This window comes from Pyrus communis, chromosome 9, assembly GCF_041283825.1.
Source record: "Pyrus communis isolate YQ-2024b chromosome 9, ASM4128382v1, whole genome shotgun sequence".
NCBI classification, from domain to species: domain Eukaryota; kingdom Viridiplantae; phylum Streptophyta; class Magnoliopsida; order Rosales; family Rosaceae; genus Pyrus; species Pyrus communis.
Window position 1 is genome coordinate 1,252,279 of NC_142573.1, and position 21,309 is coordinate 1,273,587.

The 21,309-nt window shown below is 38.9% G+C and overlaps 4 protein-coding genes and 1 pseudogene across 8 annotated transcripts; 1 reads left to right on the forward strand and 4 right to left on the reverse strand.

Moving 5' to 3' along the window:
- Nucleotides 1–2: 2 nt before the first annotated feature.
- On the reverse strand, nucleotides 3–3,515 carry LOC137739669 (altered inheritance of mitochondria protein 32). 2 transcript variants are annotated; one of them, XM_088699872.1, is made up of 6 exons: nucleotides 3,259–3,422; nucleotides 2,879–3,224; nucleotides 2,660–2,745; nucleotides 1,648–1,953; nucleotides 1,481–1,564; nucleotides 3–703 (listed from the first exon to the last, which is right to left on the reverse strand). In XM_088699872.1, exons 1-6 carry the CDS (start codon nucleotides 3,405–3,407, stop codon nucleotides 319–321), a joined length of 1,356 nt encoding a protein of 451 aa, XP_088555998.1. In that variant the 5' UTR covers nucleotides 3,408–3,422; the 3' UTR covers nucleotides 3–318. The 2 variants fall into 2 exon arrangements, with proteins under 2 accessions (XP_088555998.1, XP_068335431.2); XM_068479330.2 differs by having other exon boundaries at nucleotides 2,879–3,515.
- Nucleotides 3,516–5,044: 1,529 nt separating this feature from the next.
- LOC137739738 (protein kinase PVPK-1) lies at nucleotides 5,045–8,598 on the reverse strand. Of its 2 annotated transcripts, none has more exons than XM_068479424.2 (3): nucleotides 8,063–8,598; nucleotides 6,308–7,480; nucleotides 5,045–6,110 (listed from the first exon to the last, which is right to left on the reverse strand). In XM_068479424.2, the coding sequence occupies exons 2-3, from the start codon at nucleotides 7,456–7,458 to the stop codon at nucleotides 5,237–5,239; spliced, it is 2,025 nt and encodes a 674-aa protein (XP_068335525.2). In that variant the 5' UTR covers nucleotides 7,459–7,480; nucleotides 8,063–8,598; the 3' UTR covers nucleotides 5,045–5,236. The 2 variants fall into 2 exon arrangements, with proteins under 2 accessions (XP_068335525.2, XP_068335526.2); XM_068479425.2 differs by having other exon boundaries at nucleotides 6,308–7,493; nucleotides 8,063–8,520.
- A 2,938-nt stretch (nucleotides 8,599–11,536) lies between these two features.
- Nucleotides 11,537–14,629, reverse strand: LOC148693995 (uncharacterized; annotated as a pseudogene). Its single transcript, XR_015966892.1, has 3 exons — nucleotides 14,566–14,629; nucleotides 14,345–14,458; nucleotides 11,537–11,922 (listed from the first exon to the last, which is right to left on the reverse strand). The product of XR_015966892.1 is annotated as an uncharacterized LOC148693995 (transcript).
- An 872-nt stretch (nucleotides 14,630–15,501) lies between these two features.
- On the reverse strand, nucleotides 15,502–18,216 carry LOC137739717 (RNA-binding (RRM/RBD/RNP motifs) family protein). Of its 2 annotated transcripts, XM_068479397.2 has the most exons (6): nucleotides 17,894–18,216; nucleotides 17,741–17,781; nucleotides 17,481–17,644; nucleotides 17,292–17,391; nucleotides 17,032–17,201; nucleotides 15,502–16,406 (listed from the first exon to the last, which is right to left on the reverse strand). In XM_068479397.2, the coding sequence occupies exons 1-6, from the start codon at nucleotides 18,028–18,030 to the stop codon at nucleotides 15,864–15,866; spliced, it is 1,155 nt and encodes a 384-aa protein (XP_068335498.2). In that variant the 5' UTR covers nucleotides 18,031–18,216; the 3' UTR covers nucleotides 15,502–15,863. The 2 variants fall into 2 exon arrangements, with proteins under 2 accessions (XP_068335498.2, XP_068335499.2); XM_068479398.2 differs by lacking the exon at nucleotides 17,741–17,781 and having other exon boundaries at nucleotides 17,894–18,169.
- Nucleotides 18,217–19,244: 1,028 nt separating this feature from the next.
- LOC137740144 (large ribosomal subunit protein uL15x) lies at nucleotides 19,245–19,926 on the forward strand. The gene has a single exon (XM_068479957.2). It carries the CDS (start codon nucleotides 19,310–19,312, stop codon nucleotides 19,757–19,759), a length of 450 nt encoding a protein of 149 aa, XP_068336058.1. The 5' UTR covers nucleotides 19,245–19,309; the 3' UTR covers nucleotides 19,760–19,926.
- The last annotated feature ends 1,383 nt before the right edge of the window (nucleotides 19,927–21,309 follow it).

A 21,309-nucleotide genomic window follows, 5' to 3' on the forward strand; every position in this document is an offset into this window, starting at 1 on the left:
GCTTAGAAAACACCACATCAAAGCAGTCTCAGAACAAATCCCACTATCAAGATAAAGCCATTCAACAGTACATTGGAACAACAAATCAGCTGTGTAAGCAATCAACTACGGAAAGGAATAGTGAAAACTTTTGCAACCATATACAGCTTAGCTCCGGGAAATCATCCCACCCTCAAAAAACGAACATATAGTGTAGCTACCATATTCTCCTGTCATATAAGAGCTTATTTAATTGACGTTATAGCATCTTTCTACAAAGGAAAAAAAATATAGGGCCTCTACACCTGTGGCAGAACCCGACATGGATTAGAGAACGTTTCAGCCTGACCTTCTATAAAAGCTATAGGCCATGGCCACTGTTGCCACTGCTCCAACCACAGCAGCAGCTGCAAGAACATCGCTTTGCTCCCAGTTCCCAATCAAGCTTGACAGCTTCCCCAAGGCATCCTTCCTGGCACACGACTCTCTGGTTTCTTTCAGCTTCTTTTTCTCACTTCCACCATTCTGCTCCAAACTTACTTCTTTGCAGCATGTAAATCCATTACTATTAGCACCTTGGCAACAGCCTGAAAAGTTCTCATTTTTCTGTATCTGATTGCCGTTTTCTTGTGGCTTCTCCTGGATTTTCTTACTTTCTCCTCCATTTGAAAGCTTCGGGTCATTAATTTTTTCAGCTTCATCAGAAGATACTCCCATTTGGCCCCTGTAAGGAATGAAATTGAATTTCGTGTTCAGTTATTTAAAGTTCAACTCTAAGTTTCAACAATAGCTATTGCGTAAGAACAGGTATGATCAAGCTTAATAAACAACTAGCATATGGGCACACACAAAGTGTGTGAGAAAATTTTTTATTTTTGTTTTTTGAAATAGAAGGAGACAGGAAGAGAGTAATAGAGAATGTGGAAGTGGAAAGTTTTTTTTATTTTTTTTAAATTTTAATTTTTTTTAATTAAAGATATGTTAGGATTACATGTAGGTGAGGCTTTGAAAAAAAAAAAAAAAACAAAATTTGGTTGCATGAAATTACATTTCTGCCTCATATTTCTTATTCATGTTCTGTTTTAATTAGAGGGTTCAACTGGTAATTTCATAGGATTTTGGTTGACAATGAGTGTTTTATTAATTAGTATAGATTTGACAACAATTAATCAAAAGAACATTACAAAACAGAAACATATACAGGGTAATGCCATTATATCCAATTCGCTAGATCTACTTCGCTTTCTCCATCTCTGTAAAGTGTCTACTTGACCCCATCCCCCGTTCCCCAAACCACCTCTGGTTTGGTTTATCAACAAAAAAAGGTAGTTTGATTTGGTTCACACTAGTTTGATTTGGTTCCTCGATGTTAATGCAACTCTATGTCAATTATCTATCATACAACACTAGAAATAATCAGCAATTGAAAAATATGACAGACGCTTCAGTTCCAGTGAAATTTTCATCAGAAGGGGGTAAGCAAAACCTAAAACGCACAAACCTCCAAAGTCGTTCGATGATCTCTCCCTTCCCAATATGCTGATCAAGCAATTCTGGCACATCATCAGGAGTGACATAGCCATACCTGCAATGAATAATACATAATATTCACATTCCTTCATCAATCCCAATACAATAAATTTTAAATTGTTATGATCCGGATAATACCAATGGCCTGTTATGCTTCCATCTGAACCTGGGCTGTAGATAATCAAGTTTCCAGCATACTTGTGGCCTCCAATGTGAGAGCAAGCAGTAACAAATACCTGATTCGTCAATCCTCGCAGCTCAGCCTCATCTTTGAACTTATCAATGAGAACAGGCCCACAAACACCACATCTTTTATCTCGACTACCATGTGCACATACAAATACATGGGAGCCAGTCAATGCCTCTTGCACTCCGGAAGCCCACGGTTTGTCATTCACAAGGACATCATCAACAAAGCTGTCCACATCCGACTCTTTCAAGCCCCTTTGATCGAGAAACAAAAACAACCTCAGAATCACAAAATGAAATTTACAGTAAACAAAAACCTAACACTCTTCAATTCCTTGTAAGGCAAGGAATTAGTCATAAACTGAGCCATTAAATTCAATTCCTCGAACTAATTTCAGAAGCTAACACATATCTACTTATCTATTTAATTCAGTAAATTTAGCACAATCTTGTAATCAAAAGAGAAGTCGAAACAGAAATAAAACACTAAATGCGGTCGTAACTTCCATTCAATCAATTTCCATGAAAATCACGAGAACTTTTTTAGGTCCAAGAACATGGCCCGGTACACCAAATGTCATAATACAATTGGTTGAAAACTTGAAAGTTTACAACCAATTGTATTATTACTCTTAGGGTACAGGCCGTGTTCCGGCACATTGAGAAATCTCTTGAAAATCACTATAACGTCAGCTCAGATTAAACAAGGAAAATTTCAAGGTATCAACACCAAAACTAGTCCAAAACACACTAAATTAGCTTGATTTGAGACTTCATACATCGAAATTGAAAAATCATAAACTCTGTCTCTAGCTAGCAATCATCGAAATCTACAAGTCAAATAATGAAAATCTGAAGAATCAAAACACCACTCACTAGTTAATTATCTAAATCCTATAAATTCCGATTAAAGTTAAAGCAACTACAATACAAAGACCTCAAGAAATCAACGTGAATTTACCTGTATTTGATCATTTGTGGGAAAATCAATACATCGCCATCGGAAAACTCAGTTCCTTCGCGTCCTTCAATTACTGTCAGCAACGTCTATCAAAAACCAAGAAACAAAGTGAGTAACGGAGTCAACTCATCTCAACACCAGAACTCAGTAGCTCCAGGGAATAAGAAACGGTAAGAAAAAGCGATCAGAAACGCCGACGAATTGAGCTGCAAAACGGACCTTAACGGCGATGTCGTTCTTGCGAGCTTTGAGAGCGGAGGCGAAGAGCTTAGGTAGTGGATCGGACTCAGAGCCTTCGACGCGCGACGGCCAGGCCTCGGGGGTCTTGTAGCAGAGGAAGACGTGGCGGTCGTAGGCGTTGACCGTACCGGCAAGTTTTTCCTTGAACATCTCCGATCTCTTGAAGCCGAACTTCTCGTCTTCGGCGGCGGTGACGGCGGCAGAGAGGTCGTCGGAGGCCATTGCTAGGGCTCCGAGAGGAGGAAGGAGGGGTTTAGCGGGAGTCGAAGTTGAAAACGATGAGAGGGAAAAGATGAGAGAGAAAGAGCGTTGTTGTTTGGTGGTTTTTTTTCTTTTTTTGTCAAAGTTGTTTGGTTGTTGGTGTTGATGTAATGAGGAGGCTGAGGAGGGAACGGCGGTGGCGGTATGGGTGTAGGTGCGCAATGCGCATACGGCGCACGATGGGGTTTCTAAAGGTTGGAGTCGGGACCCGTGGGATTGGGCGCGTGCGGTTTGATTTGTAGTTCATGTATACCTCTTTTGATATCTCCGATCATATTGGACTGAAGCTAAATGATAACTCGTGCACGCAAAAATGGAAGGTCCTACAAACGGAGGAGGACCACTCTCTGCACCCGGGAAGTGGGGTACAAGGGCGTGGGATTTAGGCTTGGTTTGGTACTGAAGTGATTCTGAAAAAAACTGGTATAAAAAAAAACTGGGAGTTGTTTTTGTGTTTGGTAAACATTCAGCTTCAGCTTTTTTTCATAGTTTTGGGTGAAAAAAAACCAAAAACAAGAAGCGGCAAAACCTAGCTTTGAAAAACTGGCTTTTTTTCACATCTGTTTTACATAAAAGTTTACCAAACACTATAATACTGCTTTTTTTTTTCAAAAGCACTTTTACAAAAAAGTTTACCAAACACTCTGCTGCTTTATTTCACAGCTGCTTATTCTCACAGGACAGCAGAAGCAACTTTTTTTCAAAGCACAGCAATACCAAACTAGTCCTTAATTTTGTGATTCATTGCTGCCTGTGGATTTTTGGTTGGAGGGAACTAAATGAGGGCAAAATTGTAAAATCTCGCAACTTGATGATGTGGCGACCTGTAATTCTGAACATATGTTTTTCGGATCTCTTTCTCCTAATTTATCAAGTTCGGAGATTCAAATTATTGAAATTTGATCAAACGACTACCAAAAAAAGTCAACTTTAAAAGTTATAATAACTTTAACCGTTAAATCAAATTTCAACGAACTAAATCCTTAAAATTGATGAATTAAGAGAAAGAGATTCGATCTATTTCCCTGTAATTCGGCCTTCACATTCTGTCAAGAAACAGGCCGGTCACTTCGTTGACTATGTCAAGCCGTAAGCCTGGTCCGACGTGGACAACTTCTAGAAGTCTTGTTTCTTTCATTTATTTATTTCTTGAGAATGACTTTTAATATTTGATTTAAATTTTTTTGGTTAATTATTGAATTTAATTTGTCAATGGCTCAATTTGTCAATGACACAATTTAGGGTGGTGCTACTTACGCAACTATTTTTACTTCTCAACATTCTTTGTTAATTTATATCTTTTATCTTTTTCAATTCATTTAATTCGATGGCTGAAAATTGAGAGGGTTGTATGGAACGTAAAAAAGTGTTTGAATAGCACACCCCTGCAATTTAATATGACGGAGTGCAGATTTCAAACAACGATTCATTTTTAAGATGAAGCTTTTTGTTTTTGAGTTTGAAATGAGCCGTTTTCAGTTGAAAAAACTATCGTTTTTCCAACAAAAAAATAAAGACGTGTAGGGTGGGGACGGTATTTAAATATTTATGTTGAGAGTAAGGAAAAGAAAGAGGTGTGTAAAATTCATTTCAGTTCATACATTTTCGTGTTGTTTATGTTGGTCTTTCAATTATTTATGTTGAGAGTAAGGAAATAATTTGTACTTGGCAGTGTCAAATTACAACCCTAATTGAAAAAGATCTTGTTCGCCTGACCTATAAAGGCTTTACAGTGGATACCTAGGCACCCAGAGACGAGAAAGGGCATAGTAAGCAATGAAATGCTTCGGAGAGTTAGAAAAATAAGTGCAGATCCAGAGATTCCTGAATATTTGACTGTTCTGAGCAATATGTAGGGCGAAGGGCGAACGATACATAAACAGGTTATTCGAAGTAGGGATTCATAAACATCAAGTATACATTCCTCAAAATTTTCAATGCAATTGCATTTCCTCAAATCTCAGGAACTACAAGATTGTAATGCTTGCAATGGAAAGGAACCATTGTGTACATGTAGCAACCACATGAATCGGTAGGAGACTTGTTTTTCATCAGAGGAAAACAAAGGGTTAAGAATCAAAAGAAATCAATCTCTAAATAATTACCCGAAGGCTTCAAATCAACGCCCGGCATCTTCCCGTTTAATGGTTCTTTCGGTGTGTCAGGAGTCTCCAATATGTAGTGCTTTGGCACCTGGGGTGGAGTTGTACAACGAATTAGTGCCCAATTCACGCTTTGGAAAAACGGATGTTGTTTAACTTCTGTTGCTCCCCGCCTATACGCAAGACGATGCTGTGGCTCCTTGACAAGTAAACCTCTGATCAAGTCCCTGGCTGCAAAGCTGACAGAAGGCAGCTCTGGAAATCTCAAAGGCTGGCCAACCACATTAAACAAAGTAGCCCGGTTTCCTTGCCCCTTGAATGGAGTTCTTCCGAACAAAAGCTCGTAGAGAAAGATCCCAAAGGTCCACCAATCTACAGCGCTGCCATGGCCTTCACCTTTAATGATTTCAGGCGCCAAGTACTCGTGTGTTCCCACAAAGGACATTGATCTAGCACTTGTCGGTTCTGCAACGAGTTCAGGGAGAGGGCTCACTTGATTGTATACATCATTATCATTCTTCTTCACTTTGATCTTTTTATCTTTCTTGGGTTTGCCCTTGAAAAAGCGTGGACCAAAACATGTGGGCGTAATGCAATCCGGCTGCATTACACAAGTTGGCTGGATGCATGCAGGCTGAACACAATATGCTGATTTCTTTGTCTCCAAACTTAAGTTTGAAGATCTTACCAGGGTGGGGGAAACGGCACATCTTAAAGAAAGGTCGAAATCTGAAAGCATTATATGTCCATCTTCCCTCACCAAAACATTCTCTGGTTTGAGGTCTCTGTAAATGATCCCGAGCATATGCAAATATTCCAAGGCTAGAAGAACTTCAGCCACATAAAACCTGCAAAAACAAACGGGAGATTAACACACTAGAATTATTATCTTTAGCATGTCCCCAGCAATGGCAAATAAACGTGTGCAAAACACTTGATGTCCTTCTAGTTTATAGGTTTACTCCTCCCTTTTCTCTGCAGGCTATTGAAATATGATTCCTATTGTAACCTAAACTGAAAGGAGAAGTATGAAGGAATATCTAACCTAGCAGCATGCTCCGAAAAATGCTTCCCAGGTTGTTTTTGTCTGAGTGCATGCAGGTCACCCCCGGGACAAAACTCCATCACCAAACAAGATACCTTTGCCGTCTCAAAGTGTGTATACAATGTTGGCAGGAAAGGATGATCCAGAGATTGCAGTATTTCCCTCTCTGTCTGAGCCCTAAGAAGTTTTTTCCTACTTGCCAGTAATGCTTTATCCATAACCTTCATGGCAAAATAAGTTTTAGTGCCAATCAGTTCAGCCAAATAAACGCTGCCTATATCTCCACATCCCAGTGTCCTCAGCAACTTGAAATGCTCCTTACCCAGTGTTCCATCATGATGAGATCGCGCAGCTTGCACCGCTTCCCAACTAATATCATTTGCCTTGTGGGGCTTGTACATGGCATTGCTCAAACTACTGGAGCTGCTCTCATCGCTAACATCGCTGCCAGTGCTGCCTCTATAGATGCTGGTCGTCCTGCTCTCAATAAGATCACAGGAATTAGTAACTTCGCTGCTTTCAACAGACTTCTCCACACTGCTGATACATTCACTGACTTCTGTATTGGTGAAACTCTGCTTGGCTTCACAATACAGAGAGGCAGAATATAAACTGTTCTGAGGGCTTGCACAGTGAGAAATGAGGTGGCTATTTGTCTGCCCGGCTACTCCTTTATAAGGAACCAAACTGTGATTACTAGATTCCAGATATCTACTCGAATCACAATCATTAACTGGATGCTTGAAACTTGATTTTGCTTCCAGCACGGAAACCTTGTTCAGATAAGAAGTTTCGGCAGATTTGTTAAGAACATCATTTGGGCCTCCATGTTCGAGTGTTCCTTTATTCGAATTGTGGTAGTGTTTCCCCATATGAAGAAACTCTTCCTGCTGCATGCTATGATTAGTTGTCTTGTTGGGGTTCTTTTGATTATTTACGGAACTATTTGAGTAGCTGTCTGTCTTCACCGAATAAGTATGCGCAGTCATGCAGGATGGCGACGAAACCCCTTCGCTTCTTGATTGTTTTGGAGATGAAGGCTGAGAAGGACGAGGAGTCCCAGTTGTGGAAGGAAGGTTCTTGCCTACCTCAGGCGGTGCAGAATAGCGAATTTTGGGCAAAGAATTAACCCCATCAACCAGTGACCCCATGGCTTTCACACAGGCACTATCACTGCAAAATTCAACTGAGCACTATGATATTATGATATGTAATAATCTTACCACTAAAGGCATTAAGTACATAATCATCAACTTAAATTGTCTCCCAAAATTCAAATTAACAAGGCAGATTGCATCAGAGCAGTCAATTCGAAACACAGAATCAACAAAAAATCTGCAACAATATACAGTCAAAGAAAATCCCAGATGAACCGAAATTCAAGATACAAGCTTTAATTCACAATCTAATTAATGGCAGCGCGAAAGGAGAAAAAATGCATTTCCTCGACAATCCATGGCTGCCAATGCCCCAAACGCCATTTTTGGTGGCAAGAAAATGTTGAAGGGGGGAAAATATATCAAAAAAGGGTCATTTGACAAAATTTTCAACACAAATTTATCTTTTTATAAAACCCCGAAACCCAAAGTCTCCAGTGATTGAACCCAAGTTCTAATTTTGATTCTTTTCAAAACCAAACCCGACTTTCATTTTCTTTTCGTTTCCCACAGTTTCTCGGCAACCAAACAGCAGAACAACGCAAAAGAACCTCAAAGCAAAGAACCCAATTAGCCAAAGAGAGCTTAGAAAAATTACCTGATCAGAGAAGAGAGAAAGCAGACGACAGCAAGCAATCTCGCATGGCTGGTGGGCACAATGAGAGAGAGAGAAACCCAAAGCGCGAGAGCTCACGGAGAAAGTGAAACAACTCAGAGGGGGTCTCTGTTTCTGTTTTTTATCTTTTGGATTTCACTGAAGAGCTTCAGATCCGATCGAACAAGAAAACCGGAGGAGGATCAAGCAACAAGACAACAAAGAAAGAAAAAATATGAATAAATTTATTAATTTTTAACTTCCGGGGAGAGCAGAAAGTTGGAGTTTCTCTGGATTTTTTCGTCGCGGTGTGGATTTGAGAGAAAAACGAAGCCAAAATTCGCAGGCATAGCGTAAAGCTTAAAAAGCCGTCTTTGTCTTTGGATGTGTTTTCCTCTGTATTTTGTTCTCCGAGACGAAAATATGGTGGAAAGAACGTCTCTTTGCTTTGTTCTTGTTTTTGTGAGTAAACTCAAACTTTTTAGTTGTACCATGGCTCATTCTCATTGTACGCCAGAGATATTTTAGTATGTCGAAAATATGGTCTGATGCGGTAAGTTTTACAATATAATTGGTTGAAAAAATTTCATGTGACATATAGTGTATCAAATCGTATGCTTTTAAAGTGAGTCGGAAACACAATCCGATACGTTAAATGTCATAATACAATTGGTTGAAAAAATTTAATATGACATATAGTATATCAAACCGTGTGCCTCTAAAGATGTGTTGCAAAAGTTGATTTCAATTTGTTCATTGAGGTATTTTAACAATTACAATGAAAACAACCAGCGCAAAAAAAAGGTATGTAATGTCCGTAATCAAAAAAAAAATTTCTCGCATGAAATTTTTTGAGTGCTCTCTTAACCAATAACCCGCTTGGAGAATTCAATCTTGAATGAATGAATTGGTCTTGTGAATGTTAAGAATTATTAGTTGTGATCTGACTAGTGTTACATTTTTTTTCTCAATGTTTGAATTCTCAGTACAATATATTTTGAGGCACTCAATCGAACCTACCTGGCAAGGATGTAGATTTTTCAAACGTATATTTATAAGATATGAGGAATTTAAATGAAGAAACCAAACCCAAATTTTGCAATAGCCTCATTCTACAACTACATACTCAAATGCAATATCATACGCAATTAAACAATATCAAACTCATTTTTCTTTTATTAATTTTCAATTTTTATCATAGTCTTCAAAATGTAACTTATTTTTCGAGCTGCTAATAACAACTCCACTTACATTTTATATGAGCAATGCAACTATCAACATCACATGGCTCCTACATTTTTTCAAGACAATTATGTCCAAGGACGAATGTACATTGAGACCAAAGTGGTTTTAGGACCACTAGGAGTTCAGAAAATATACATGTGAATGTCTTTTGAGAAATGATTGGTTCCGATCCTTCTTGTGCCCATTTGATGCAATGCATGCCAGCATATCTTGAGATGATGAGTCGATATCACTCGACAGATTCTTTCGATATCACTCATCAGACTGTTTCAGCATATGTCATTATCTATCGACATCTTAAAACCGCTATTGATTATGTTATTCATCTTATCCCATAAGTGAGAGCAGAGATCCTCAACATTGTCAAATTTTCCAGCATTCTTTCTCTTCAAATATTATTTTATTTTCTCCCTAGATTCCAATAATACAATGCTAATAATTATTTTTTAATGGAATCTAATCCAAAGCGTGGAAAATATCCAACATCTAGAATGTACCTAGACAATGTTTTTGATTGACCACAACACCAAAATTGAGGAAGCAGATATTGGACTTAATTTTCATTTTTTAAAACATTATTTAGGTCAAGATAATTAAATTAAATTATAATTAGTCGTAATTACATGGGGATTAAGTAACCGCACAAATCTCGTCAACTCCTTTCGCGGGAACCAGGAGAGAGGCCGCACATGCGCGCACGTGAACACCAGCGACAAAGCACGTGGACGGCTGTCATGGCCGTCGCGTGAATCTACGGTATGCCCGCGGCGAAACTAAAAGTTATGTTTAATCTGGAAGGACCGGCCGTCCGTATCAAATGTTACCAAACTTTGGGTACAAGGGTCTACAATCATAAAAAAAAATTCAATGTGTTGAAAATACAGTTTATTAAACAAAATGTCATTGTACAAGCAGTTAATTTTTTTTTTTCTTCCAAATATTCAACTATTTATGTTATGAAACTTGGTGCGCTAGTGCGTAAGTGCTATGAGATTTCCATAACAACTTATATAAAACAAGTATTTTAATTGTAAAAATCAATTTTACTACACAATGTTTTGTGAAAAACAAACCTATATTTGACATTGTGTATTAGTATCGGAACGTCCTAATTGCGATAAACACGAGTTGTACAAGTTATTCTCGTAAAGTTAAATTCACTTCCTTTTCATTCGTGTAATAATATCAATGTAAAAAAGTAAAAAATAAAAAAGTCATTCTCGTGACGGTGACCAGATACATGTAACATGCTTTCCTAACGATGTGGGACCTAGAAAAAACCCATTTCAAATTATACGTTCATCGGACGGTTGTATAGGGAACGGATCCCCTCTTCAGCTTAGGAGGTAGCCTCCTAAGCAAATCACACGAGCCGTTAGATTTTAATCCAACTACTACAAACAAGAAGCCCCTCTGAAAATTATAATAATTGTAACCGTTTGATTAAAATCCAATCATCCGTATGATTTGCTCAAGAGGCTCAGCCTCCTAAGCTCAGGAAGCTCAGCTTCCTACGCTTAGGAGGAATCCGTTCCCGGTTGTATATGGTGGAGAACACTTGGTTCTGACACAGATAATTATTAGGAGGGAATTTAGACAATATCTTGACTAGTAGGACCACCATTGGAGGCAGATTGTCTGTCCCTCCTGTTTGGGTGTTATTCACATTCCTTCCTATTTGTACCGTCACGATTAAGTCACGTTAATATTTTATATTTTTATTATTTTTTTTTCTTATTATCTCTATAAAAAAAATTAGTTTAACCGTGACAGCATAAAATCAGAGGGGAAGGGAAGGGCACCCAAACAGGAGGGCAGACAATCCGCCTCCTTTTCCATTTCTCTCGGTGAGCAATCTTTCAATGTACCTAAAACATAGCCACACAATACTAACATACAGATGTCAAGATCAGTTCCAAACTAAAAAACCTTAAGGCATTTTCTGATGAGCTGGATGGAATAAGTTGTGATCAATGAAAATAAACTTCAGTTCAATCCATTATTTTTGTGTCAAATGTGAGATGGACAATATTAGTGCATTATGAGTTCATAATAGAGTGAATTATACGTCATTGCGAATTCAATCATATCCCTATGATCTAATCTCACCCATCATGCCAAACAAATCCCTTTGTGGCATCACAACATATTGACTCATGTGTGAAACTCATTGACTACACATGCTCCATATACGAACGAGTAACTTTTTCAGTCAAGCACTTACACTATCAATTGGTTTTACGGATCTATTCATATTATAACATATGTAACTATAACATTTAGTATACGTGAATTAGTAACATCACGACGTAGATGTCCCACCAAAGAATTCTCCATACAATTACAAACTAGAAGCATTAAACTAAACATTCCTTTCCTTCTCTGTGCATGGGCGAACTAGCAAGGAATGTGATGAGGAAACTAACATTAAACAAGATGTCAAGATTGTTCTAACAAGTTTTCTAGGTACAAATTTAAGACGTATCTCGCCGTTGACAAAACGTCAAGCCTCTTCTCGCTCGGTTCATACTTCCCTTCCGGAGCCAGTACCGACGAGTTACGGCCGAGATTGTGTAAGTTTGGCCTTCTATTGTCACACTGTCCCCGCAATGTAGGTTCTACAGCATGGAAGGTGCAATAAGAATACACACAAGGAAAATCAAAAGAGAAGAAAATAGCATATTCGGTCGCAAATTCGATGTATCACACACATCCGTAGGGCCTGCCGCTCCACGATGGATGAGCAAACAGAGTAATATAGACAGCAAGACAGACGTAATCACATTAATCATAGTTGTTCGTATAAACGAAACCAACACAACAGAGTGATACTGACAGCATGCCAGAGAGAAACGATCAGTTTGGATGCAAGTGTAGTTTTAGGGAAGGTTCCGGTGCAGTTTCCTGAACTCGTGCGAAGGGGTGCCCTCTACCCGCACAAATGTGATGGAGAATGAAACAGTGTGAGAACTTCAAATCTCATAGATGGTGATCATTTGCTTAGCCAAATAAAAAGGACCAACTTTGATCCCGTACGTGAATCATCTTCCATGCCTGTACATCTGAGAACAACATAAAACGGCGTTTAGACACTTAAGAAAAGAAAATGCCGCAACGCAAAGACTTTGATCACCTTGTGATGCCATTCACCATTGCTCGGTCACTGTGTTCTTTAGGTGTGTGCAGTAAACACTGAAACTTGTGTCTTCCAAACCATCGAAAAACTTGTGCTCTTAACTTCACGCTTAATTAAGTTAGCCGCGAATGTGAATTACATTGCTTATCTTCATTTCGACATAGTATTGTCCAAGTAATCTGTTAGTTTCTTACAGTTTCTGAAAGATCCAAGACGACTGAGTGCACGGTCTATGCTATGTCTTTACCCAAGCGAAACACTACTTTAGAAATGTTTTCACACCAGAAGAAGCCATCTGATGCCTACATGACAAGCTATCGATACACATTTAAACGAGGATGCCTCACATCCTCGGCATGGTTTTGCATTTCTCGACGGCACAGTGATGCTTACTGGCCAAAAGAGAAAAGAAGAGGAAAAGTGGGACGCATTGGGGTTCAACCTCCTCCAAAAACCATAAAGGGCTTCCTCTTTGTGACACTTCCCAAAGTCATCGCCAACACCAATCTATCAGAACATGTGTATATGGCCCCCTAGAGCAAAAGGGATTTCAGTGACCAACTCTTTCAAGTTTCAATACATCGATCACGCAGCTTCTACCAAATTCATGACATTCGAAAAACTTCCTTTTACAGTCAATTTGTACATCTGTGACATCCTAATCGACGGCATTAGTGCTTAATCATTGCAGTAATCGAGCTTAAACAGCTCATAATACAATTAATATAATAAGCAAGAGCAAATGCAGCAGCAGCAGCACATGCATAATTCCCACTCAACAGACATTCACAGATTCAGAATTGATCCCCAAAATTATTAGTGGGATTTGAAGCTCTTTTGCCACAAGTCCCCAATCTGTCTAGCAAAGGGAAACATTTGTGCCTCTCATTTTAATAGCTTCTTTTTACAGGGAGCTGATCCGTGACTCTATTTTTTACACATCTTTTGATATGCATTATTTTGGGTTCATTCTGTAATGTATTTTAATAATCCGAATCATCACTTTTATCATCCTTGCAAAAAATTAGACAAATTTAAAACATTAACACATTCATTTGTTGAAGAAAAAAAAAAACTCTAAACACTTAATTCAACGGTCATATGGCTTCATAGTAGGGTAATTTTTTGAATATGTGATCTTTGAGAAAAGACCTAAAACATAAACGGTTCAACTTGAAATACCATATTTAGTGGACTCATAAAAACAGAAAAGGATCCTCTCTGAATCCCTCTCTTCTAATCCATCAAGTCCGGAGATTCGGATTATTGAGATTTGATCAAACTGCTATAAATAGAGGCCCACTTTAAAACTTATAATAATTTTTACTGTTAGATTAAATTCCAATAGCTCAAACCTCTAAATTTAATGGATTAGGAGGAAGAGATTAAGACCTGGTTTGGTACTGAGGTGATTCTGAAAAAAGCTGGTATTAAAAAAAGCTGGGAGTTGTTTTTGTGTTTGGTAAACATTCAGCTTCAGCTTTTTTTCACAGTTTTGGGTGAAAAAAAGCCAAAAACAAGAAGCTGCAAAACCTAGCTTTGAAAAATCGGCTTTTTTTCACATCTGTTTTACATAAAAGTTTACCAAACACTATAATACTGTTTTTTTTTTTTCAAAAGCACTTTTAAAAAAAAGTTTACCAAACACTCTGCTGCTTTATTTCACAGCCGCTTATTCTCACAGCACAGCAGAATCAGTTTTTTTTCAAAGTACAACAATACCAAATCAGCTCTAAGAAATATTCATTTCCCATAAAAACTCGGGTACTTTTTTATATTTTAATTGGAACATATTCTCTAGTTTTCTTATCCAATTATGAAATTGCAATTCCTCATACAAAAAGTAATTAAAAAATAATTCGCAGAAAAAGATTAATAATTTGCAAAAATGAGGTAGGACTTACGGAGGGAAAGCAACGAAGGCCGAGATTCTTGGGCGGAGGCGTAATTTTGATGACTTTGTAAGGGTTATAGTTATCTCGATTCTTATCTCTCTTTCTGCAGGAGACCTGAAGCAGCTACGAGAACAAACAATGGCGACACCAAATGGAGATTTTAGCAGTTATTATTATTTTATAAATAAAAAATGTAAAATAAATAAATAAATCTATGAGTCTGTGTGCACCTTTGGGCGTGGCCTCGGGCTCAGATTCCAGGACACCGTCGCCATTCTTTCTCTATCGCGCGTGCGAAATTTTTAATTGTGATGCCTCATGTAATTTTATGTAATTGGTGAGAAATTTTATTTTTTAAGTTAATAACTTTTTAACACACATTATATTCCATCATTTGTATAGTGACACGTAGTGTACCACTTCATGTGCCGGTCACACTAAAAAATCTCTCCTATATGTGATTAATACTTGACACAGACCAGCTCGGAGAAAAGGCATGCCTACCAGAAAAATAGCTTCATATGCCGGTCACACTAAAAAATCTCTCCTATATGTGATTAATACTTGACACAGACCAGCTCGGAGAAAAGGCATGCCTACCAGAAAAATAGTTTCATCTTTTTTCTCTTTTTTTTGGGTTACTTATACGGGTCAAAAGATGCATCGATATTTTTACAAATTTATATATTAATATTTTCAATAATAATGATATTTTGAATACTGATCGAAACCATTTTACCCTTATGAAGTTAACAAAATTGTTTTATTAGTAACAATATACTATTTTCTTAATCATTTTGTTTTGGTTGTAGGAGTCAAGTGATTCGAACTTAAAACTGCTTCCATCACTAGGAAGAGAAGCATCACCGAATCAAAGGTTAATTGGTACTGGTTGTCTAATTATTATTTTTTTGGGTTTAACCAAAAATTTCATACGAGTTAAAAAGAAAATATCTAAAAGCATGTATTGACACAAAGGGCAGAGCCCAAGACGTACAAGCATCACAAAAGATGGAAGACGGTGAAATGCTTTCCAAACAAAAACTAGCAAATCATGGAAAAATTTGTAAGAACATCTCCAATGGGTGAGATCGTATAAGTCCCGCGGACTCGGAAAGTAATAACAAAAATGGCTAACCCAATAGCGGATTCCGCGAAAAAAATAAGCGAAAAAAGAACTAATGGCAGTCTCTAAGCCGTCGTACGAAATAAAATTCAGTGCGAGAATGCAAACATCTGCACAAATGTGCAGCCTGTTAATGTCAATTGCCAGGTCTCTTTAATCTCATAGTCCTGGTACAAATAAAGGGCTTCAATGAAATAAAAAGAATTCAACAGAAGATTATACGGAACGTCCTTGACACAAGGTTACCGGCCTCCATTGCCGCCGGGGCAAAAGAAAGAAAGAGAGAGAAATGAGACCAAGTGAGAAACTGGAAACACACGCCTGTAGGCTTGAAGCCAATAGCTACAAAGTTAGGTTCATTTAGCCGCAGACTTCTTTCATCATAAAATACAACAGCCCCTTCTACCTCCCATATGGATGATATCGGCCACTACCTGCACCGCCATATCCCCCTCCTCTACTACCGTAAAAGGAAGCTCCACTACCACCTCCATAGCCACCCCCGTAACCACCTCCAAAACCTGCATCGTAGCCACTCCCATAACCACCACCACCAGCTGCTGCCCCGCCAGCACCTCCATATCCCCCATAACTCTCACCAGCTCCAACATAACCACCTCCCATATCGTAACCCCTGCTATAGGCTCCTCCATAACGGCCTGAATATCCTATGGAAGATTCTCCCCTATAAGCCCCTATACCGCCGCCGCCACCATATACTCCATATCCGCCAAATTCACCGCCACCATATCCTCCATAAGCACTGCCTCTACCACCATAAGCAGCAGCTGACCTATAACCACCAGCACCACCATAACTGCTACCTCCAAATCCACCATAGCTTTCTCCATACCCACCACCATATGCAGGTCTAGAATCATTATAACGTTTCGATGGTGGTGCAGGTTGGTTTGGCTTCTTTGGCTCCGCCTTTTTTATCTCCACCTACAAGAAATAACAGATGAATCCAAATTATCAAGATTCTTGAATGATCATAGATGCATTTACTATATGGCCAGACCGTCTGAGTACAAGTAAACTATTTTCTTGTACGTAAGTGAATTCTACCTTTGTTTTGTTTTGTCAAGCATACTGTACCATGGTTTCCTTATTCATCACTTCAAAAGTGAACAAAGCAATGCGAACTTTTTTTTGGTAATTAAAACAATAAGTAACTTTTAAGTAATCTACAGGTACTACCAAACCAAGCAACAATTTAGTGCAACCCATTACAAAACCATTATTCCACATCGATCTGCAAAAGCAGAAAATTAAAAAGAGGGAGCAAACACTCAATTGACAACATGAGATGACACATATAATAAACACAAAATCTTGAAAAACAAGATACTGAGATGGCCATTCGTGTATGTCACTACTCACTAGTACTAGAATATGACAATTAACGAGGATATGTGGAACATCAATGCAAAATTCGGCACACCATAATCCTAAACTACAACCAATGCAACAGATAATGCATACGATAACTATTTAGGAATTTGCTCCATGTGGCATAATCATAAAGCATACAAGGGCACAGACAAATGTTTATCAGTAGACAACTCACCTGAGCTCCAGCAAACTCAAGCTTGTTCCCCTTGTCCAAGAGTTCATCCACTGCTTGCTCTGTGTCAAAGGTAACAAATCCAAATCCACGGGAGCGACCGGTGGAGTGGTCCCGCATAATCTGATGTTCCTTGACCTCTCCGTACTGTGAAAAGAAGTCGCTAAACTCCTCTGCCCATTTACAAAAAAACATAAGTACCTCATTAACTATACTCAAGAACTAGAGACTGAAAAGGGACAAGCACCAACAAATAAGAGCACCTTCATTTACAGTTGTTGGAATTCCACCCACAAAAATCTTCTTGGTCTTGAAATCCTTAGAACCCATTGCTCCCCGGGGTATTGTTCGCTTGATTTCGACCTCCAAATTATTAAAAAAATAAAATAAAAATTCATACGCAAGTTCCTTTTTTTACAAACAAAAGAAGTATACAGCTCAAAAATACCTACTTGTTTGCCATTGATAACATGAGCATCCTCAATGACTTTATCAACCACAGAAGGGTCTGCGTACGTCACAAACCCGAAACCACGGGGTTGCCCCGTCTTCCGGTCCTTCATTATCACCGAATCTATAATCTCACCGTACGCACCAAAATGCTTTATAAATTGCGCTGCATTACCAGAACAGATTCCCAATCAGAAACCCTAAAAACTAAAAAATCACAGTAATCAATCAACTAAGCAGATACGAAAATTGAAAATCCTACCTGTGGTAGTCTCTCTTGCCAGACCCCCTATAAAGATTTTCCTACGGAATTAGAGAAAGATAGCTAAGCTGAGATTTCGATTTTTTCTGGGTTTGCCCTAAATTTTCTCGGGAACCAAACGGTGGCGTGAAAGTAAAAGAGAAGAGAGATTACCCGGGACTGGCGCCGTCGCCAGTGTGAGGCTGGGACCTGCTGTAGTCGTCATCCTCCGCCGGCTCGTGTCGGTGGTCTGGCCCGTTAATGTCGTGAGCTTCGCCGTCGAGGTTGGGGTCGCCGGTATGCGAATCCATGAGGGTTTCGAATTCTGAGAGGAGGAAGTACAGAGAGCGAAGAGGAAGACCTAGAATCGACAAAAAGAAGAAGACGACCTAATAAAGTAGGAGGAAAGGAAATGTTAGCTGCTAAGGATCTTAAACCCTCTCAAGTCTCAAGTCTCAAGTCTCACGAATTAAATATATTTGTATTTTTATTTTCCTATGTAAGAAAGAAACAAATCCCCAATCAATTGCGTACAATATTTATAGAGAAGCTAATATCAAAAGTACTAGTTAATTTGGACATAAGTATGACACTATAACGAAAATTTTGCGCCAGTATTATAAAATAGGATTTTTTTTTTATCATAAATGATCTTTGAAATTGACCACACTCTTTATTTTAGTTTTTAAAATTGAAAATCGATCAATGCCGTCCTTGAAATTTGGTATCACAAATGAATATCGTCCCTACCATCCCATTCCGTTTATTTTACTATTACTTTGATGACGTGTCAGACCTATGTGGTGCTGCATGGACTAAACTTTTTTAAAAAGAGAGAAGATTTAAAATCATTAACAAAACTCTGAAAATAGAAAAACACGACCCACCCAACTCTTTCAAAAGTTCATAACACCGACAGAAAAAAAAAGTTTCTTCAAATCGAGAAGAGACTCACATTTTATGGGTTTTAGAAACATAGATGAAAAAACTAACCGAGCTACCTACTCAGCCACCTCCCTCATCTCCAACTATCACCTTCATAATACCCTATTCAAATTTAATTTCATGTTCATCTCTCTCTCTTTCTTATGAATTCCTAATACGTGTTTTGATTTCAATTTTGGAATTTCGTTTTTTGCAAATCGATTTTGATCTTTACTTGATGGCATTTTTAATCCAATGACGATATTCACGAGGCTTGAATGATAATTTTTGCGTGTAATGAAAATTTGAAGGATCGTCACAGAATGAGTTAGCTATCATATTTTGATGCCGACGCTATCTAATATCAAATGTTTGTTAATTTTTAGTTTTCTAAATATTTTTAGAGAGCAAAGTTGATATTTCCACGTGAGGCCCAATTTCAACTTTACGTTGATCCCAAGCTCTAACAGAAAAGCCCAACTTTCCAGGAAACCCGCGATGGAGGCGGGAAAAAAATAAACAACGGCCCAAACTCGAAACGAGGCGTTTCATGTCTTTCGACAATCCATTTTCTCCTCTTCCCTATATATTCTTCCAAAAAAACCCTAGCTCCTAAGCTCCTCCATTTCACCAGCAGCCGCCCCCCAAAAACCCTAGCGGACAACGATGACGACGAGGTTCAAGAAGAACCGCAAGAAGCGGGGCCACGTCAGTGCCGGTCACGGGCGTATCGGCAAGCACCGCAAGCATCCCGGCGGTCGCGGTAACGCCGGAGGAATGCACCACCACCGGATCCTCTTCGACAAGTACCATCCAGGGTATTTCGGTAAGGTCGGTATGAGGTACTTCCACAGGCTGCGCAACAAGTTCCATTGCCCAATCGTCAACCTCGACAAGCTGTGGTCGCTTGTACCCCAGGACGTGAAGGACAAGGCCGCCGCCGCCAAGGGAGGAAGCGAGGCGCCGTTGCTCGACGTCACTCAGTTCGGCTACTTCAAGGTGTTGGGGAAGGGCGTTTTGCCGTCTCAGCCGTTGGTAGTGAAGGCCAAGCTGATCTCAAAGACCGCCGAGAAGAAGATCAAGGAGGCCGGTGGCGCCGTCGTGCTCACCGCTTAGGTTTTTTCAACCGATTTGTTATTTCTGGTCGTTTTTTCGGAGTTTTTCGCTATCTTATATAATGTGCTACTTTATTATTGAGATACGGTATTAGATTTTGTTGCTTACTGTTAGATCGTCTTTGTTGTTTTATGCAAACAGAGAATGAAATGGGTTTTGTTGACTTACTTTTTACTTGCAATTTGAATTTGTTTCGATTTTCGGAATGTTTGTTTGCACTGTTCTAAACAGACATTTATTTACACGAAATATAATAGATTTACTAAAATCTGACTAGCCTGCTGAGGCGACCACCTAGGCCCTGCCTAGCTGCCTAAGCACTAGGCCTCAGCCCGCTGTCCAACTAGTGCCTAGCGTCTTTTAGAACTTTGTTTGTTTGGGTACGTGATTATGTGTTTGCTTGTTTGAATTAGTTATGCAATGAAAATGAAATGATTGATAGCTTAAGAACTCTGGGACATCTCTGTGATGTTTGAACACGGGCAATTAGCAGGCTGAACCTGCTCTGCTCAGCTAACTTTTGTAGGTCAATGACTCGATTCGAATTTGGATTTTGAGTTTGTTGGGTTTTCTGGTTTCCCTATCTTTGGTTGTATATTTGATTCCGTGCTTGCTTTTGGGTAATTAGTTATACAAGCGAAGTGAAATGATTGATAGATTAAGAAAGAACATGGGGACATATTGGCATTGTTGCCAATTCGCAAGCTACAGGGTCCACTTTGGGCTTGTTTGGATGTGCTTTTAAATTGACTGAAATCGCTTATAAAGAAAATATTTTTGGATTTCAAAAAAGTGCTTTTTGCAAGAAGCACTAGTTATGTGCTTCTTTTAGGGAGCACATTAAGTACTTTTTCAGGATTTACTTGCATCTTTACTAATGATTGGTTCTAAAATCATTTTCACCAAAAACACATTCAAACGAGCTCTTAAGTAGCATTCTATGTAGCTAGCCTATGATCGTCTTTAACCTTTGTCACTAGTAGTTCTGAGTAGCATGTGCTTGCTGAAAATCAAACAATTAGCTAGTTACATGGTCGACTTAAGTAGCTTTCTACGTAGTGTTTCTGTATACTCACTGTCGTAGTTGATGTTTGTTTCGAAAGGATTGTTTAGGTGCTATAGGGGTGTTGCGGTTCTTTTGCTTGATCATATATCTCACCGATCTTGGTGCACCTTATGTAGTTGTAGGTATTATTTAAAATGGGCTATGCCTATGTTCTTCCCGGTTCTACCTTGAGACGGTGTTGAGGCCACTTTTACTTGTACGTTATATACATTCTGCATGTCTGTAAAATCGATTTTCTGGAACCCATTGAGGATGTTTTGCTTTTCTAACGAATAACTGTTTTTGCTGCGTGCCGAAGATCGAATTAGTTTTGGGCATGAATGTTAATGAACTCCGTAAATGAATGATTTTGTGACCGCAGCGTCAGCATGTAATTCGATTCGTGTGTGCTCTTTTCATGAGACGTGAAAGTAGTTTCGTGATTTACCAATGGTTATCAAAGGCCGTAGTGCAATTGACGTTATACTCCGGTGCATACTAGAAA

What these genes read in the sequence shown, in the direction of transcription:
- LOC137739669 (XM_088699872.1), bottom strand. Translation starts at nt 3,407, where the DNA reads ATGAACTACAAATCAAACCGCACGCGCCCAATCCCACGGGTCCCGACT. An exon ending in GGAAGCATAACAGGCCATTG is followed by an intron (nt 1,565 to 1,647) that starts GTATTATCCGGA and finishes TATTCATTGCAG; the next exon opens with GTATGGCTATGTCACTCCTG. An exon ending in ATCATCGAACGACTTTGGAG is followed by an intron (nt 704 to 1,480) that starts GTTTGTGCGTTT and finishes CATTCCTTACAG; the next exon opens with GGGCCAAATGGGAGTATCTT.
- LOC137739738 (XM_068479424.2), bottom strand. Translation starts at nt 7,458, where the DNA reads ATGGGGTCACTGGTTGATGGGGTTAATTCTTTGCCCAAAATTCGCTAT. An exon ending in TTTTCGGAGCATGCTGCTAG is followed by an intron (nt 6,111 to 6,307) that starts GTTAGATATTCC and finishes TTGTTTTTGCAG; the next exon opens with GTTTTATGTGGCTGAAGTTC.
- LOC137739717 (XM_068479397.2), bottom strand. Translation starts at nt 18,030, where the DNA reads ATGGATTCGCATACCGGCGACCCCAACCTCGACGGCGAAGCTCACGAC. An exon ending in ATGTTATCAATGGCAAACAA is followed by an intron (nt 17,392 to 17,480) that starts GTAGGTATTTTT and finishes AATAATTTGGAG; the next exon opens with GTCGAAATCAAGCGAACAAT. An exon ending in TTGAGTTTGCTGGAGCTCAG is followed by an intron (nt 16,407 to 17,031) that starts GTGAGTTGTCTA and finishes TATTTCTTGTAG; the next exon opens with GTGGAGATAAAAAAGGCGGA.
- LOC137740144 (XM_068479957.2), top strand. Translation starts at nt 19,310, where the DNA reads ATGACGACGAGGTTCAAGAAGAACCGCAAGAAGCGGGGCCACGTCAGT.